This window comes from Phalacrocorax aristotelis, chromosome 2, assembly GCF_949628215.1.
Source record: "Phalacrocorax aristotelis chromosome 2, bGulAri2.1, whole genome shotgun sequence".
In the NCBI taxonomy this organism is placed as follows: Eukaryota; Metazoa; Chordata; class Aves; order Suliformes; family Phalacrocoracidae; genus Phalacrocorax; species Phalacrocorax aristotelis.
The window spans coordinates 7,442,235-7,460,369 of record NC_134277.1 but is presented as its reverse complement, the minus strand read 5'-3'; the positions used below and the strand labels follow the sequence as shown (position 1 = coordinate 7,460,369).

Below are 18,135 nucleotides of genomic sequence, written 5' to 3'. Positions count from 1 at the left end.
AAACTTTACACACAGTATGTTAGCCATGAGAGCTTATCTGGCCATACAGCAGCTGCGTGTGTAATTAACCAATGGATCTACTAGACATAGAGCCCATAAAGAGTGGAATTAATGAGCCATTACCACTTCTGGCTGTTGCTAAACATATCGCACTGTCTTTAAATACATGGTCAAAATCAGCTTAAAACTTTTAGCCACTGCTTCCTGCCCCGCTGCTCACTAAAAACTGCACGCACAGTCACTCGTGGGCAGCGCTGACAGAACTACAGCAGTGAGGAATGGCTCCTCCAACAAGCGCTGCACATTGAGATGCTAATTTTAAATTCCCCAGGGACAAACATTCACTGAAGACGTCACTGCCCCTTAGCTCTGCCAGCCACTTCAAAGACAAATACTGCCTGTAGAGCTCAACGCGGCCCTCAGCGCATGCCTACGGGCTGCCGTAAGGTGATGCCAGTAGTGGGAACCCCGCTGGCTAAAGGAAGGAATAAATCTGTGCTTTTCCCACCTACTTCTTGTTAAAACTATGTCCACCACGTTGTTTCTCTCATTTTCAGTTCTTTTCTATGTTCTGGTTTACCCCGTGGTTCCTCAGCACTCTCCTATAGAGAAACAGGCTATAATGTTTTTTTTTTTTCTCCTGGCTTAGAAATGCTTCAGCCTTCTGGGAAGAGATACAAAACTACTCAATTTTTATAGCACTTGCCTTGATGCCGAAGTATGACAGACATAATCATCACTGCCTGGTTTTTGCTGCCCCTGGCTAAGGTAGCTGGGGGAAAGAAAAAGAATCCACTCCTGGAGCCTGTTAAGTCCGTCCACTGGGAGCCAGCAGTCACTGTGCAGGCCAAAGCTCTGCTTCCTCCAGTATCACGCTTGCCCAAACAACAGCTCAAGCCCCCATTTCCCCACTGATAAACGCTGGGTAAGGTGGCACATGAAGGTTCGTGTTCCAGCAGCTGTTGTTAGGCCTGGCTATAAGCGGAGATTGCTCCAGTTCCCCTGTTGCCACCAGCTCCCACACCGTGCCCGGAGCAGGCAGGGCATGAGCTCCCTCTGCTGTGAGACTGAAGTTATGGAAAGGAAATAAACTGTTTTTAAGAAAAGCTGACGAGCAGGGGAACTTCTGTTCCCAGTGTAGAGGAACATAGAAAACAGGATGTTATAAAACACATTTAAAAAAATCCCCCAATATTTCTCCAGAAATAGTGGGTACAACTACTGAGTCGGTGCGTGAGCCAAGTTTTGTTCAACAGCTCATGAGAGAAAATCTTGCAGTCCCCATGAAATCCGTCAGTCTTAAGCCACACACCTGCAAGAGGTTAAGAGGAGCTGCTCAGGGAAACTGGTTACTTCCTTACAAAGGGCAACACCACTCCACAGGTCACGGCCCTGCCAGGTAGCTCCTCCTGGTTTTTAAAACCAAAGCATGGGAGATAAAAGCCGAAGCAGCACGTAGTTACCTTTATTGCCTGTGTGACACCCGCATGAAGTGACAAGCAGAACACAGTAGGGATCCATGCACAACAGATACATAAGTGACCCTTAGAAATCTTTCAGAAGAAAAGGAGAACAGTTTGTAAGTGGATACCTCCATAACCTCAGGAACTTCGTTTCTGATTTACAAACTTTTTTTTTTTAAAGCTGGTATTTTAAAATGGTATAGAAATGCTTCTTTACTTGAATACTAAGTGAATTAACTTATTTCACAATAAAAATATAGTTTAGTTCTATTAAATTTTCTTCTGAAAATAAATGTTTCTATTCTTCTGCTATGACGATAAATTACAATGTATCACAAATGTAGGCTTTAAGCAGATTTATAAATAAGCAGGAATTAAGTGTTCCACCTATAGTTTAACTGAATCCGAGGCATTTAGTAAGAGATAAGCTGAAGGTGCATTTATAATCTGAACTCAATTTGTCAAGGTAAATACACAGAACTGAAGTAGATGCAATGGGATTTAATGCTGTGGTACTTGTATATAGGATAAGTATTCATGAATGATCTGTTCCTCTTCCTCCAGCGTTAAATCCAGATAATCCTCTTCATGTTCAGGAATATCCTCTAGGATTTCATTGACTGCATCAGTCTCCATGTCTTCATCTGTCGGTGAACCCGAAGAACCTTTCAGCAAAGAAAAGCAGCAGTGAATTCAGAGAAGTTGGTACTTTCCCTCTTTCACCTGCGTGACTGCTCCGCAAATCCGTTACTGTAAAACTACCTCCGTTAAAGCAGCTCAGCAAAGGATATTGCAGGATACGGCAATTTTTTCGGCCTATAATTTAAAGCTGTAGGAAAGCCCTTCGCTGTACAGCGGGGATCGCTACAGCTCTGACAAACAATGGGGTGGAGGGAGAGAGGGAGAGAAACAACACACAAGTTTTTGCTAAACGGCAAGTATCAATTACAATTCTACCACATAAGGGGTACAAGGAAGAAGTACGTGGTCAAATCAGCTGACTGTATAGCACAGGTTTGGAATAAACTTTGGCCATTAGCAAGCCAAAAAATCATCGTTATCAGCAGCAGGTGCCAGGAAGATGCTCCAGCAACTTAGTACTTGCTCTCTGAAGGAGTACAGGTAGGGAGAGGTTGGTTTCTTTTTCAATAGAACAAGTCCAGTCAGGCAGGAGAAGCTAGAATTGCTTGTGGGCTAGAGAGGGCCACATGTTCCTCGCCGGGGAAGGACGGACGCAGACAGCCGAGGCCCCCTGCCTGGCGTGCCAAAGCCATGGCCCACTCTGCAGCCGTTTCCTCCCAGCCCTTCCCAGAACGCCTCCAAAGGGTTACCCCTTTCTCCTGGGACGCATCCATCTCACGCACTCCCTGTGGCCAACCCCTACGGTTCCGTACGTGGCTGTCACCGACTGCGGGGCTATAGCTTATCCGGGGTAACGGATGCCCTGCCTGTAACTACGTTACTAATAAAAGTAGTCTGGGGCATTACTCGCGGCCCTTGGCCGGTATTTAAGCAGAAATAATCACTTAATCGTTTTGTACAGAAGCCAACAGCCTTCCCCCTTCCCTCTCCTCTGCATGCTGTATGCAGCGTTTCTTACCTGCAGAGTCTGTAGGTGAGTCTTTTGATGAAGCCGATTCTTCTGATGGACTGGACCCTTCTGAAGACAGCTGCAGTGAAGCAGGAAGAACTCCCCCATAATGAGCAAGGGTTTGGGAAGCTACGTGGATGTTGCCTTTGAAGACCTTTAAAGCTTGCTCTGCCGACTCACGGCTGAAACCCATGTACATCAGCTACAGGAGTGGGGAAAAAATAAAAAGAGAAGTCTGGAGAAATGCAAGCTCATCCAGCACCAGGATCTGACAGGAATCTGACAGTCATCCCTCTCGCAGAGGAAAGCGCTGCATGCCAGGAATTCCAGGACACTGACTCGTCACTGCACTGTTGTTAACTGTTCCAGTAAACCAATTAAAGAAATGGGGATGTGAAGCAGAATCAAGAGCCTCTTGTTTAACAGCAGACCAATTCTTTTTCTGTTTTTCAAAAAGAAACTTCAAAGCACTGCAGTGTTATCAGGAGCGAGCATGTGCTACTTACTTTTTCTAGGCAATACAGTGTTCTTGCCTATCTGACACTGACTACGGAGCCACACTAACTGCGGAGGAGTTTTTCAGACAGCCTGCGATGAGAAAGATGCACTCCAGCTCTTTCCCTTGTTCACTGCCATGTTTAGACACTTGAAGGAATTTCTCATTTGCTGTCTTTTTTGGGATAGAGCGTTAGAGTGCACAGACTTGCTCTGCAGCGGTGCATGACAGGTTGGTGTAAAGGGCAGGAAGTACACACGGGTTACATCGTAGCCTAAGCGTGACCTCACTGAGAGAGGCAGATGCCAGACAGCGGAAGTGTGACAGCTGAGTGACGTGGTCAAAGAAAATTTGTACAGTTTGCTTAAGGAATACCTGGTGTTTCTGAATTACACCTTCAAACACAAAGACTACCAACTCCTAAGAAAGCAAAAAGTCTAACTTACATGATCAATACTTTCCTGGGAAACCTGGAACTGGTCCACGGCCGCAGGATCATCATCATCATCTTCCAACAGTAACTCTGGATTGTCGAGAATAAACTACAATAAAACAGAGAGGGATCAGAATAGAGAAATACAAATATAACAGTCCTCGGCAGGACATGCATTTAGCCCAGTAGTGGGTAGAAGCAACCCTCAGCCAAGTCACAGGATATCCTTGGGTCAGGAAGTGGAAGTTCAGTCATTACAGTTCAGAGGACGTAGCTATGAACGGACAAATCTAGACTACAGAAGATAACACTCTGCTACACAATAAATAAAAAAAGCAGACAAGGGATTTTTGCACAGAAGCACTACTCTTGAAAATCACTTACCTTAAAGGCTTGGTCCAGGTTTCCTTGTGTATTATGAAGAGCTACTTGAGCAGCTCTCTCTGAATAGCCCATACTTTTCAAGGTGTTTATGTCTTCCAGTCGCTGCCTTCTCTTAGCTCTCTCCTCCCTCCTTATCTGTGCCTTTTCCTGCAAGAACACAGCCATTACAAAGCTCTCTGCGCATGGGGATGCTTCAGCCTTCCCTTACGCACACAGGGTTTCTTGGATTTACTTCTTTGAGTTTGAATATGTTGAGGAAAAGGGAATTTTTTTTTTAATACAGCCTGTGCTGCCAGACACTTGTTACTAAATAAAGTTGCATTTCCATGAGGGAGCACTGTTGCCGTACTTCCGCTCCGCGGTCTCTGCGGATCGGATCCTGTGCTGTCACAGCTATTATAGGCCCTGTGCGGTAAGTGATAAACCCGTTTGGCAGATGGACCTGCAGACGAGACTTGCCAAGGACATACAGTCAGAACTGGGCATGTAGCCAACAAGTTCTGTTCAGCCCTTCTCTCAGCCATTTGACTTTTCCATCTACATGCTGCTGTCTGAAGTCCAGAAGTACCACCTCAGCTTACCAAACGTACTTCAGACCTGGATGACACTCTCTTCACTTCATTTTAGCTTTTTTACTTCAGCATTAAAAAAAAAAAAAAAAAAAAATCTTTCTCCCCTCCCAGATCTTCCAAGCCCAAAGCCATACTAGGGTGTAGCTTCACAGTTACCCTTGTAGCACTTCGTTGTGCAGCCTCTTGTCTTTCACACCAGCCACGCCCAGGGGCAAGAGCTCCATCGTGGTGGGTTTGTTCCTATATGGAGCATTGCTGACTAGCAAACGCTGGTGCAAAGTCTTCCTATGCACTTCTGCAGTACAACCGCAGGTCTTTGGCTCTCTTGCCCCATCTGTTTTGGGACAGAGCTTCCCCTGTTGTGTTAAGTTTTGGTTTCCAACTTGCGGCAACAGATGTCAAACTGTTTGTGACGCTAACAGTACCAAAGCAGCATAGTCGAAGTCCTTAATTTAGCACCATGTTGCACTAGTCACAAAAGACGTGATCTCATGGACACCCCAACTAATACGATCCTCGATTTAATTCTTTCACTGCACCATACCTCTCTCCTGTTGGTGATAAGGTTGGCAGCGTGCTCCACATTCCCATGGCACGCTCGCAGGGCAAGGCGGGCTTCCTGTTCGGAGAATCCCAGGAGTGACAGGCGATAAACTTTATCAGGATCTATGGACAGCTCTTCATATAAACGAGATGCCTGCGTATAGGAAGGAAAAAAATTGTACCACTTGCACTGTCACTAACAAAGAAACATCTCCCCATTTTCCTGAGGAAGCAAAACAGGGAGAAGGTGCAAGACAGAGCCTAAACGCAGGAGCTAGTGCAAACAGCTCAAAAGTTTTACCTAACGGTGTCCTACCTTCTGAATGTACTCAGCCGCCTCCTTTTCCCTGCCACTGTGATAGTGTCCTATCCCTTGAAGGAGGTAAAGCCGTAGAAATAAAACCTTCTCACGACCGTAGCTTCCCTAAAGAATTGTTTAAACAAGGGAGGGGAAGGGGCACACGGGTAGAAGCATATGGTAGAACATCAATTCATTACCAACAGAACACTTTACACATTTAAAGACGACATAGCCGCTAATATGTGATGCTTTGTATGTGGCTGAAGTATCGATCTAACACGCTGATGATGTCTGTGCATGTAAATGCACGTTTGCCATGACCTTTGTGTCAGGCCCAATGCTTTCACTGCTGACGACTGCACAACTAGATTACAGGCTTTAAACTTCCAGAAGCCAGTCTTGTAATACTTGAACAATAACTGAATATACGTAGAAAGAAAAAGCCACCCTAATTAAATCAAAACCAGCATACTTTGATATCAATAAGTCTTTCATGGTTCTCCCCATAGCACCTCTGGAAGCATCTATGCGCTGTGGACAGCTTTTTCTCTGCATCATCCAGGCAGTCCAGCTGCTCCAGGCGAAAGTAGCACCACACTATATCCAGCTGCAGCACTGCGTAATTATCAACGGTGTTCAGCAGTTCTGCGCTACACTCACTGGAAAATAAAACAATTCTTTTGGGGTTTTTGGGAGAGGTTAAGTTTTCTGCACTTTAACACTGATGAAACAACATGCTAGAAATACGCATGATCAGGTATCTAAGAAAGGACCCGCTTCGTATTCGAGGTAGCAAACTGGTGTCAGTGGAACTTTAATAAAGAGCTGATCTCCCATTACATTCAGTAATACACAGGGCACTAATGATAACACTGTATCTCAAAGAATTACAGTAGTCATAACTTATTTTGTTACTATTTAAGACAGAATCTATTTAAAAGCAGAATAGAATTAAACCCTGTGTAATCTCTGGGGGGAGAGAGAAACTGTCTTCCTTAGTGCATGTGAACATGCCGAGCCCTGTGCCAGTCTCCCTGCGTGTGCGCACAGATGAGAAACAGATGGGCACAACATTACTTTGGGGAATCTCAAAAGAGCAATTTCAGGCTCTGACTGCTGACAGGGAAGTAGTTTACCTGCAGAAACCCTGGTATTATTACTGACCTCAGCTATCTGCTCCACCTTTTACAAGAAGTTATTACTTCACAGGAGCAATTGCAAGAGTATCTGTAACTGTCTCTCAAGCCAATGCAATTTATAGCCTAATACATGAATATTGACAGTTTCTGTTTACGTTGATATGAAAGATTAAATTGCCCAGTGGCAGCATCTATTTCAGGTGTTCTGCACGAAGCCACCTGTTACCGGAAGTCAGAGCCTTTGTCTGCTGTTTCCCATCTGCAGAGGGTGTGTGCTGTAATCCCCAGCAAAGAGGCTCTGATTTATATGCACAGGTAGAGAGAATACTGCTCCTGTATTTGATTAACAGTAAAGAGAGACACAAGGGCTCAAAAAGGTTCTTACCAGAAGTGTTTATCAGCATCCAACAAATATGGCAGGGCTATTTCATATTCTTTCTTCTTCATTAATGCTCTGCCCTTCTCATGATAACCCATTGCCAGCACAAGCGCCTAGAAACACAGATTGAGAGTTGTTGGTTTTTTTTTTTTTTTTTTTTGCACCTCCCCAGCTCACTTCTGTAACTAAAAAGAAATAATCCAGGTAACCCACTAGAGCCCTTGCTCTTCCTAGAACGCCACCACTGGATCAGTTCTGTAAGGGCAGCACTATTTCACATCGCTTCATACTTTTCTCCCATCTACTAGTGTTAGACATTGTCTAATTAAAAGCAACGGATGTTACTGACACATGAAACATTGCACCAAGCTTATTTTACGATTGCAACCCCAGATTTTCAATAATGAGCGACAGAAAGCTAGGCATTTTTCTGGGTGCTACACTTCCCAAGAGCATCAAATTTCTTTTGCTTTGCTATTACAACTATCTTGTAAAACCCAACGATTCACCTCCTGCAAAACCTCAGAACTGAAAATTAAGTGTTGAACATGGCAGGAAAACACTCTAGCTCCTGCAGTATGACAAATGGAAATGTAAATAATATTTCTGCACACAAACAACCCGCAATATTTCTTCTCACCCACGTTTAATAATGATGAAATCCTGTGCACTTGAACATTTGATGCTTTAACTCTTCAGGTGAATTACTACTTTCAGTACTTCATCAGGACAGCACGCATTGTGAGAGTGGACAGTTTGTTATTCCAGTCATCCAGGAACTCCAGATGATGCAGAAAACACAGCGTGCCTCAGAAGAGGGAGGGCAGCAGTCGGCACGCTCTGGGGCCTGCGCATTTCTTCCTAAGGTATTTTTTTTCCTTACTGGATGTAATTCCAAGTACTTGTAAAGATTTTTATTTATCTTCAGCCATCTTAAAAGATAGCATCTATCACTATTCTTCTGCTTCAGCAGCCAACATCAGGTATGTCACTCCTACTGTAATCCAATCCATACACCCAAAGATATTTTCAGTTGAGAATGTGGAACTTTGTTGAAAGGCAAATGAATTTAAATTTGAGAGGAATCACAGTGCAAAAGATTTCAACACTCATTGAGCTTCCAACTGAAACTGAGGCCTAATGAACAAGTTATTTTCATGCTGTTCTGGGGCACCCAAAATTTAAAATCAGTGCTAGGATATAACAAAGTTAAAGCTCATCTTAAAACACAAAAATAAGAGCTGGACCACAGAGGGTTCGGTGCAAGATTAGCCCTACAATGAGAGGGCCGTCTCCAGATGACTGAAGTGTTCCCAGTTGTAGAGGTCTACTTAAATTTTGTTTCAGAATTATTTCTATTAAGCAAACATCTAGTGGACCCAGGGTTACATCCCCAAAAAGCCAACTGAATTTCAATCCCATATTTGAACTGCTTCATGAATCAAGCTTTACAGAGTTGTCTTAGAAGCTTTGTAAGATACTTTTACCTACTTTTTTAGCTTGAGGAGGAATCTCAATTGACCTTCCAGTCTGATTAGCTATATCTAGGTATGGAACAGAATCTGGATCCAAGTACTCCTCTGAAAGAGAAGAAAAGGCAGTTTGAGTTTTAAGTATCACTGAGTAACTCTGCTGTTGCAAGAGTAAGTCAATAAGTACATGGTTAAACCAAAAAGGTAAACATCAACAAAAAAAATCAGATTTACTTATAAAGGCTGTGTCTGTGTTTGGGAGAGACCTACCAAACATGGCCCTTATCAGACAAACATGAGGAACTTTTAGAGAGGTCACTAAGGGAAAGGCCCTGTTCACCCAGAAATTTAGACACAACATTAGAAGTTACATGGATTGTAAAGAATTTTTTTGCAGAAGACAAAACACCTACATTTTACACGATATAGTATTTGAAATGCTTTATCAAATAAAGCATAGAAGTAAAATAAGACTGAGCACAGTTGATAAAATTGAGGAAAAACATAGCTCAGTATTTTCCTTTCCCCACATCTTTAATGCTTATAACCAAACTATCAATTTTGTTTTCACTTCCATCTGATTTAAAATGAAAAGATGCTTTTCTCATAAACAAAAGACAGTTGAGCAGGAGCTTGCTGAGATTAAAAGCCTCTGCTCTGCAATTTTTCTCAGATGAAACAAAAGGGTTGTTCAATCCTTTTTCCGCTTCACACAGAACCTTCAGCCCGCGAGCCCATTACGAACTCCATTCTCTGCTCTGTCATTGTGCTGTAACTGACAGGTAGCGGTAAATACTTTAACGAGGCCCTACCCAGGATCTAGGGCTAAATTACCCCTTAAATCCATAAAAGGAATCACTTCTTTCATTTGTTCAAAATCTGATATTATAGTAAGAAACAGGCTGTCACTGACCCTTAAAAGAAGCTTTTTTCAGGTATTTTTGCATTTGGCAGGGATTCATTACATTCTCAGTTTCACAGTTTCTCATTTGTGCATTTTTGAAACAAGAAAATACAGAAATGATTTAAACTCACTGTCTAGCTATGCAGTTCACAAACACAACCTCCTTTTGAAAAATTACTGTTAAATTGACTATATCCCTTTAACTGAATCCACAGTTGCCAGCAATAAACATCAAATGCAACGAGACCAGAACAGCCACGTTACACATGAGAATGACAAGTGAGCTGTTCTGCACAATGAAACCATGGTTACACACAGCCATATCCGAGGTCAACTACAAAAAAGTGTGTAACGACTTATAATACATTATTGCACTGTGCTTATGTCTGCAATAAATTTAAAGCCTGTTCTCAAGAGTTGTCAGTCCCTTAACCGTCAAGGGCCAGTTAAGTAACAACTGATTCATATCATATCCTTCTCAAAGTGCCAAACGTTTTCTAGGATTCTAGTTGTGTAAGAAGAGTTGGAGTAGATGAGGAAGTTTTAGTCAACCTAAAATCCAGTTTTCAAGTAGGTAGAAACCTAGAAAAGTATAACCTGAAACCCAGCCATGGTACAGGCCCTCTTCTATGTTGAAAGTCCACTGAAGATAATTTTTGATGCACAAGAATTAATGAATGCCCATCTCCACTTCCAGCTCTCCCAAAACCCCCAACACCCTGCCTTACCTCTCTCTGCTAGAATTTCCAAACCCTTCTTAGTTCTTTGCATCTTGTCCTTTATTTCTTTTTCTTTCCTGCATTGAAGTTCTTCTTCCTGAACCTTTCTTTTAGTTTCCTCATCACTCTGTTCCAGCTGAAGCACCATCACTTTTGCGTTGTGTGTTACACCCTGGCCTTCAAGGGTTTTGCCTGCAAAATGCAGTATGATGAATACAATCCAAATACTCTTTGTGAAGAGAGACCTTTTACACTGTATTGCCATCGGGGAGGGGAACAACACCCACAGACAAAACAACCCAAACAGCCCCTTGCCTTATTGGTACTCTACTAAAGAACTACAGTAATTACTAGACCCAAGAACTCAGTTAAAACCCCTGCCAATCACTGACATATTCAGCAGAAACTCAGAAATTAAAATCAGACTTGCATCTTAAAAGCGCTTTTTAAGTGACTGGTATGTTTCTTTGATTGCTTTTTTCAAAACATTCAAAAAAATATGATTGTTTCTATTTCAGTTCTTCGATCTTCAGGCAAAAATTGGAACAACACGTCCAGGATCCTACACCACAACAGTAACGGTACAGAGGAACTCAGAACTGAATCTCAGTTGCTATCGTCAAGTCCATGGCTCTAATTCTGACACATTCTAAGGTAAATAAAGATGTCAGGTGCTCAGGCCATCAATAGAGAAAGCTGTTGCCATCACTTCCCAACACACATCTGACAAGTTGAACATGTGTAAAGCATTAAAAAAAGGTTTTACATGTGCTGTTACGCAGTATGACAATATGGGTTTTTGAGAAAATTTACGGTTTCTCTTAAATATGCATTTTCAGTGTTTCAACATTACAGGATTCCTATAATTGCTCTGATTCTATCTAAGAATTTTGATCGTTATAATTTGTTACATTTCTTGTAGAGCAGAACCTGACAAACAGAACTGCTATTCCTTAGGAATTTCTGAAACTAACAGAGTTGCAAGAAATTTTTCTTCTGAGACTCGGTAAACTAGAAAATTATCATAAAAGTACACTCAGCTACAGATACATACCCAGGTCAAGCTGCTTCTTATTTATGATTATTTTGATAGCATTTTCTTTCAAGGCATGTTCCTGTGCTATCCTGTAAAATAATTTCACCCATGAATATATATTTGTTCGGCTACACAGTATTTCTGTTAGAATAGCGATAAAATTTAAAAATACGTATGCTCGTAACTGGCTTAAAATTTTTGCTATAAAAGGCTGCTAGAAGTAAAATAACATCATCAGAAAGCTTTGTATACCATATGGGGAAAATCTGGGATATAGAAAGGGAAGAAGCAAAACAGAAAAGAATCTGATTTCATTAGGCTTAAAAAACACGAAAGAAAGAGAAGCTAGTGTTCAATGTTCAGAAGACCTGCCCAGTTACAGATCTGGGATACTGATCATTAGGGCCTTCTCAGGTACTTGCTGGGGATTTAGAGAACTCTCTTCCACAGCTGCAACTTCCCAGCTTCTGCCTGTTAAACCACAGCTGCTCACTTTGAAGAACTCCCGTACAGGGACACTGGACATCCTAGTCAGACATACTGAACAAATGTACATGCTAACAAAAAGCTTAAATCTAACAGAGTGTGCTCTGCTTGTCTTTTGTTTGTTTTTAGGTACCGCACGACAGTATGCTATCTCATTAGAGAAGAACCAAGGGTAATTACACTTACTGTGATCTGAGCTCCTTGCCTGTAGCGAACAGGTTAATTTCCAGTTGGATCTTTCTGCTCTGTAGCGATTATATTTTGAGGTGGAAAAGAGGATGGAAGGACAAAAACATGCTATCAGATACTTTTGACATTTTCTTAATTGTTTTACAACAACTACAATTTCTTTTTCTAATAATAATAATGTTAACAGGGTTATGGCTGGGCATACATATTAGTAATCTCCAGGTAGGCAGTCTTGTACTTGCTAAAAGTAAACATTATAACAGCAGAATATTCAGAATTTGATAAATCTAAATTCAGAAGCAAACAATTTTAAGTGACTAATTTAATTATGCACTTCCAATCTTAATTCTGCTTTGTAATTATGCCATTCACCTGTGACTGGCTAAATTATGATTAATTCCTATTAGTGCCTGTGGTCCCAGATTAGATAAACTAGAATTTTCAATTAATTAATTCCCCTATGCCCAGTAGCATTTTAAAGAGGAATTATAAAATTATGTGTTTGTTTTAACTGAACAGCAATCACTTAACACCTTCTATCTTTTAGCCCGTCACATTCCTTGGTAATTACTTTTCACTACAGAAGAGAGAACGATTATGATTGTGTGTTGCGTTTTTACGAGTATTCAGTTAAAAAAAAGTCCTCTGAAGCATCGGTTACTATGTAAGATTTTTCCCAGAAAAAAAATCAAACCAAACCTAAACCCAGCATCGCCCTTTTCCAGAGTGAACATTCACTTCTGCTGCTGGTGAGGCGACTACAACCTTGAAGTGCACCTAAATGAAGAACTTCCCTTTCACTGTTATCAGAGAGGATGAAGACAGAGCATCGGGGAAGATGCTGCTCCTACACTTGATCAAAACTAGGAAGTGAGTGGAGACTGCTGTTGTGCTTTCTAGAGACTGTTTTTAAGGGTGAAATATTCCCAGTTAAGAGGCTCTGTATTAGTGAGAACCTCATCAAGGGCCTGCTCTGTCCTGTGACCAACCTGCATAGCACATTTCACATCCTTGTGGTTGAATCCTCTCAACCTTCAAAGCAGAGCAGCTGTATCCAAAGTGCCATGGGAGATCAGTCGCTGGCCCGTGTCAGCCCTCCCACCGTGCCTGGGCCTTGCTCAGCAGGATACCAGGGGGTCTGGGCTAAACTGCACCAGAGCCAATGCTAACAGCCTGACAGTACAGACGTCCATCAAACAGCAGCCAGCCTGTCCCCTACCTGTGTTTAGCTGACTAGTGCGAGGTAGACGCAGAATCTGGTATGGTGACCAGTCTGGCACTGATTTACTTAGATTCACATCATTATTCTGGCATATTTTATGCATGAAAACAGAGGTTGAAGCCTGGCTTTAAAAGGGCAAGGCTTAATTCAGTTCTATCTTTGTGATGCTTTTAGGAGCCTGACTTGGAAGAGAACAGATGAGTACCATCACAAGAGAAAATCCTGCTTCTCACTTCCAAGTTCAAACACTGGACGCACCTATTCTGAAGTAAGTTTAGTTAGCTGCCTGGGCTGGAATAGTTACACAAGAATAATGCCATCACTGTAAGAACACACTGCCACAGTTAAAAGCAAAACGAGTTCTTTTCAATGTCATCAGCCATACATGGCCTGAGATGACACCAAGTTCAATTTGGTTATTGCACTTAGAGAAATTTTTTTAAAATTAAAGCTGCCGTTCAACCAAGAGCTCTGGTAATATAGTGATATTCATATGCTAACTCAACCTCCTGCATTCTACAGATGAAGAAATAAATCTGCTCTTTACGGCTAATATGAACAGTTACATCACAAGGAATCAAACTGAACACTTAAATCTACTTTTCTTAAATGAAAGATAATTTCTCATGAAATCCTGCGATTTACTGATCTCCCAATACTACATTCCTCTGCCATGATATTCCCACATACCTGAGAAACTGAAATACACTATAACTCCCCCTCCCCCCATATTTTATATACCTAACACAGATCTCATACCAAAGAGGTGAAAAAGTTGAAGTTAAAATATTTGCACTAGGTACATATCGGGAACTCAAAAGGCCATCAAAGCTAAGCTACTTATCCTGACTTTTCCGCAATGTCACTTACTTTTCTACGAGGCAGATATATATCAAGTCTCGCAATCCCAGTCACTTTAAAATTTTCATTTCCTGTTCCACGCTCAATTGCTTTACACCGTATTTCTTCAAGCATATTTTCTGTATCGTTCTCATTGATATTCAGCTTGGTTGAGTATCTTTGTACAAGCTCCTAAGGAAACGACAAGCAAATGGGTAAATGCGCCAGCAGTACCACATGGAAGATGCATGACATCAACTCAGATATTATTTACCTTCATCTCTTTACCAGCTTCTTTTTTTTCATTTGTATATGGTGGTTTCCATAGCTGAATTTTCTCTTCTCTTAGGCAACTTGTCAGTTTTGCTATTAAATATTTCTTCTGTGCCATTCTTAAAAAAAACCAAACAATGAGAAAGGAAAAGAAAGAAAAATAATATTTTAATATAGCTTTCCTGTACTAAGATATTGTACTTTTTCAATAAGCCTAAGGGACATTTTGGAATTCTGCATAAAAAAAGCTGAGTATAAAATGCATTCCATGCATTTTGGTGGGGAGGGGAAACTGAGTCCAAACTATTATAAAAAGTCGGAAAGGGGGTGAAACCTGGATTGGAGCAGGGGTAATTAGAAGCCTCTGTGTTGGGCCTTGTCAATTCAAGACAAACTAAACCTCTTCTTGACCCTTATGTAAGCTGGAATTGCAGAAGGTGCCAATTCATCAAAATCCATGATTCAGTTCTTCTGCCCTGCCCTGGACACGGCTGCTCAATCCACCCCACCTCTAAAACATGTCCTTGCTGTACCTCTGCCTTCCTGCTTCTTCCACTTCCCTACTTTAACAGCCTGTCTATGCCACTGGATGGTTGAACATGAATTATTGCTAGCTAAGCACAAAAAAGAAACAGGATGGGAGGAGAGGGGAAGAAAAAAGGAAGGTAGCAAGGTGGGTGTTGGTCTCTTCTCCCAAGTAAGAAGAGATATAATGAGAGGAAATGGCCTCAAGCTGCACCAGGAGCGGTTTAGATTGGATATTAGGAAAAATTCCTTCACGGAAAGGGTTGTCAAGCATTGGAACAGGCTGCCTGCGGAAGGGGTTGAGTCATCGTCCATGGGGATATTTAAAACATGTGTAGATGTGGTGCTTTGGGACATGGTTTAGTGGTGGGACTTGGCAGTGGTAGCTTAATGGTTGGGCTTGATGATCTTAGAGGCTTCCAACCTAGATGATTCTAGGACAGAAGTGTCAGGAGGGAACATCTCAGAACCACCAGCTCCACCGTAAGACCACAAGGTAAAGCTCCCTGCCCTCCCGCAAAGTGAGATCAGCTAGAGTCCAAAGAGCAGACAATGAGCTATGCCTCCCCTCCCCAGTCTCAACCATTTCTCAAGCAAACGAGTTTAACAGTATCATAAAATAGTATTGTAAAATTCTGTTTTGACAAAGATTGGGTAAGAGCGTGCCACTTTTCATAGCCCAGGAGATGCTCTTCCCACTGCAGAGCTAGAAAGGCACAGAGCACAAGCAACATAAAGTGCAGAGGCTGAGATCAGAGATGAAGCGTACTGTAAATCTGCCCCAGGCATTAAAGTATCTATCACTGGGAAGAATATGACAGATAGCTGAACTGAGCAGCTCCCTGGCTCACAGGTAGAAGTTTAGGCTGAATTCATCACAAGTTATTCTCATTCAGCTCAGAGAAAGTAGCAATCACTGTGAGTGGATCAGCATGCCCCTGAAAAAAGAAAACAAAACCCAACAAAACTAAAACAAAGACAAGACACAAAACAGGGAAGGCAGAGAAAGGGCAAGCAAAGGCAGGTGCAGTGATCTCAACAGAAAAAAAACCAAAGAAAATTTATGTGCATATTAAAGCATGGGAGACTTTTGGCTCTTAGAAACCGGGAATCATATGGAAGATGACGTCCTTTAATTTATACAGAAAAGCATTTAAAATGTTGCAATATATGCACTAAGGTTGGCATACAAGTTTGATTAATACTTCTCTTTCAGAATGGTTTCATTTTCTCATTCTTGTTTATTAGCACATTGCTCTCAGGAGACAAGGGGACAGAAAAGAATCAAATATTTCTATGCATTTTTCAAGTTTCAAAGACTGTTCCTTGCACAGAAAAACACTACGTGAGAGCAAAAAAAAACCGCTGGTAAACATGAAATGTGTGCTAAGTTTACTGTTAAGCCTTACCTCAACCCCAGCTTTAGCCAGCTACAAAGAACCTTTGAATGCTGCAGAGACAATAGTCTCTCCTAAAGAGGAGTCAGAAGGATTGACTGAGCAAGTGGATAGTTTAACAATCCTTCCTGCTCAATTGCTATAATTTGCATAGTGTCTGTCCAAACTAGGAGAGAAATTCTTTTTCTTGCTGGGATGATGTTATTATTTTAGCGCCAAGGCAAAACACGGCATTTACAAAGCAGGAAGCAACAAACATGCTCAATTTTCAAAAGACTGTGTTGAAATTACTAACTCAGCTTTCTCCTTTTCCAAAACGTGCCACGAAATCCTCATGAACAACCTGTAACCATCATTTTCACACTGATAGGTTACACTGAAGAACCATTTTATAGCTATAATTCCACTTAACGTTAAGAAACAAAAAAGGTATCCATGGCTTTGGAGCACCCAGGAAAAAAATCTGAAATTGTAACCTACACTTAAGACTACGAATTGTAAATACAAGAAGCATTTATAAACTCATCGTCCATGTTTTTATTTCTTACTAAGCTATTAAAACAGAAAATACCACCTGAGTCTCCAACTAAGCTTATTCTTTCCAACCCTCTATTAAAAAAAAAAAGTGCTTTCACAGACACAAAAGCTATTATTTTATATGTAACACTTCTAACATTTATCTTAAGTTCCTATTTCACCACAACTAAATTGCAAGAGAATCCTTAGCATAAACACTGGACTTATTTTTACATCAGCCAACACCCGAAGCGCTCCTGACACAATTTCACTTTCAGTTAAGAGATTAAAGGGACTTTCTCAAGATAAATTTGAGTAAACATTTTGAATGCAAGACTGAGCTCCTGTAACTAAAAATGTCACTTTCTAAAGCCAGTTTTATATGTGACATAAAAGAAAACAATTACAGAAATAAGGTTCAAAACCCAAAGCTTTGAGGGAAGGAACAGAGGACTCCGAGTGGTTTACTAACAAAGCAGTACACATCATTTTTTCCTAAAAACAAGGAGGAAAGCTACCTGGTGCAACCACGAAACCCCTCCTTCAGCCACGGAGGGATGTAAGAGACTGAAGCAACAAAACCCCACGAGCCAGGAGCTCAACGAGAGGACGGAAACCCGAACGTTGCCAGTCCCAGCCTGGGGCCTGGGGGCTTCTTTGGGCCTCCTCAAGTGCGCATCCAGCCTCTCCCCTGCCGCGACAGCGCCGAGACCACCAGGCACCGGTGTCACAGGGGATGTTTAGGCACGGCCACAAGCCGCCATCCCTTTCTAGGCGCCTCCAGAGCACCGCGGCCGGGGAGCGCTCGGGCAACCGCAGCGGGAGCTTCCCACGGCGGCGGCGGAGCTGATGCCACCAGCCCCCGTTTCTGAGGAGGCAACGACGAGGCGAGCAGGCCGAGAGGACACGGCGGGGAGGGGGCGGGCGGAGCAGCGCCCCCCGGCACACCCCCGGGACGGGGCTCCCGCCGCCTCCAGCCCTCGGGCACCCACCGAGGCCGGGCCTCAGGGCCCAGGCGGCCTTCGAGGGGAGCTCGGGCCCCCAGACAGCCGCTCCTCACTACCCTCAGCCCCCGGCAGGACCGCCCCCGCTGAGGGGAGACAGGCGCTTACCTGCGCACCCGCCACCGCTCGCCCTCCGGGAGGCGGGATCGGGATGGGCGCGAGGGGCGGGACCCGCGGCGCTTCACACCGGCCGCCAGCGAAACAGCAGGGTCCTACGGAAGCCCGGAAGGCGCGGGGAAAAACGGGTGCTG

At 42.6% G+C, this 18,135-nt stretch overlaps 1 protein-coding gene across 3 annotated transcripts; it reads right to left on the bottom strand.

The window, feature by feature from the left end:
* Positions 1 to 1,443: 1,443 nt before the first annotated feature.
* NUB1 (negative regulator of ubiquitin like proteins 1) lies at positions 1,444 to 18,119 on the bottom strand. Of its 3 annotated transcripts, XM_075082268.1 has the most exons (16): positions 17,993 to 18,067; positions 15,866 to 15,905; positions 14,444 to 14,563; positions 14,200 to 14,361; positions 12,105 to 12,163; positions 11,451 to 11,521; positions 10,406 to 10,588; positions 8,793 to 8,881; positions 7,308 to 7,414; positions 6,256 to 6,442; positions 5,799 to 5,906; positions 5,484 to 5,636; positions 4,368 to 4,514; positions 3,997 to 4,092; positions 3,064 to 3,256; positions 1,444 to 2,128 (listed from the first exon to the last, which is right to left on the bottom strand). In XM_075082268.1, exons 3-16 carry the CDS (start codon positions 14,558 to 14,560, stop codon positions 1,965 to 1,967), a joined length of 1,836 nt encoding a protein of 611 aa, XP_074938369.1. In that variant the 5' UTR covers positions 14,561 to 14,563; positions 15,866 to 15,905; positions 17,993 to 18,067; the 3' UTR covers positions 1,444 to 1,964. The 3 variants fall into 3 exon arrangements, with proteins under 3 accessions (XP_074938369.1, XP_074938368.1, XP_074938370.1); XM_075082267.1 differs by lacking the exon at positions 15,866 to 15,905 and having other exon boundaries at positions 14,444 to 14,561; positions 17,993 to 18,119; XM_075082269.1 differs by lacking the exons at positions 15,866 to 15,905; positions 17,993 to 18,067 and adding an exon at positions 17,399 to 17,761 and having other exon boundaries at positions 14,444 to 14,561.
* Positions 18,120 to 18,135: the final 16 nt, after the last annotated feature.

Bases quoted from the DNA above. Each gene is read 5' to 3' on its own strand.
- NUB1 (XM_075082267.1), bottom strand. From the start codon at position 14,560: ATGGCACAGAAGAAATATTTAATAGCAAAACTGACAAGTTGCCTAAGA. The intron at 5,637-5,798 runs GTAGGACACCGT...TCCTATACGCAG, and splicing joins CGGCTGAGTACATTCAGAAG to GCATCTCGTTTATATGAAGA. The intron at 4,515-5,483 runs GTATGGTGCAGT...GTGTTCTTGCAG, and splicing joins TTATCACCAACAGGAGAGAG to GAAAAGGCACAGATAAGGAG.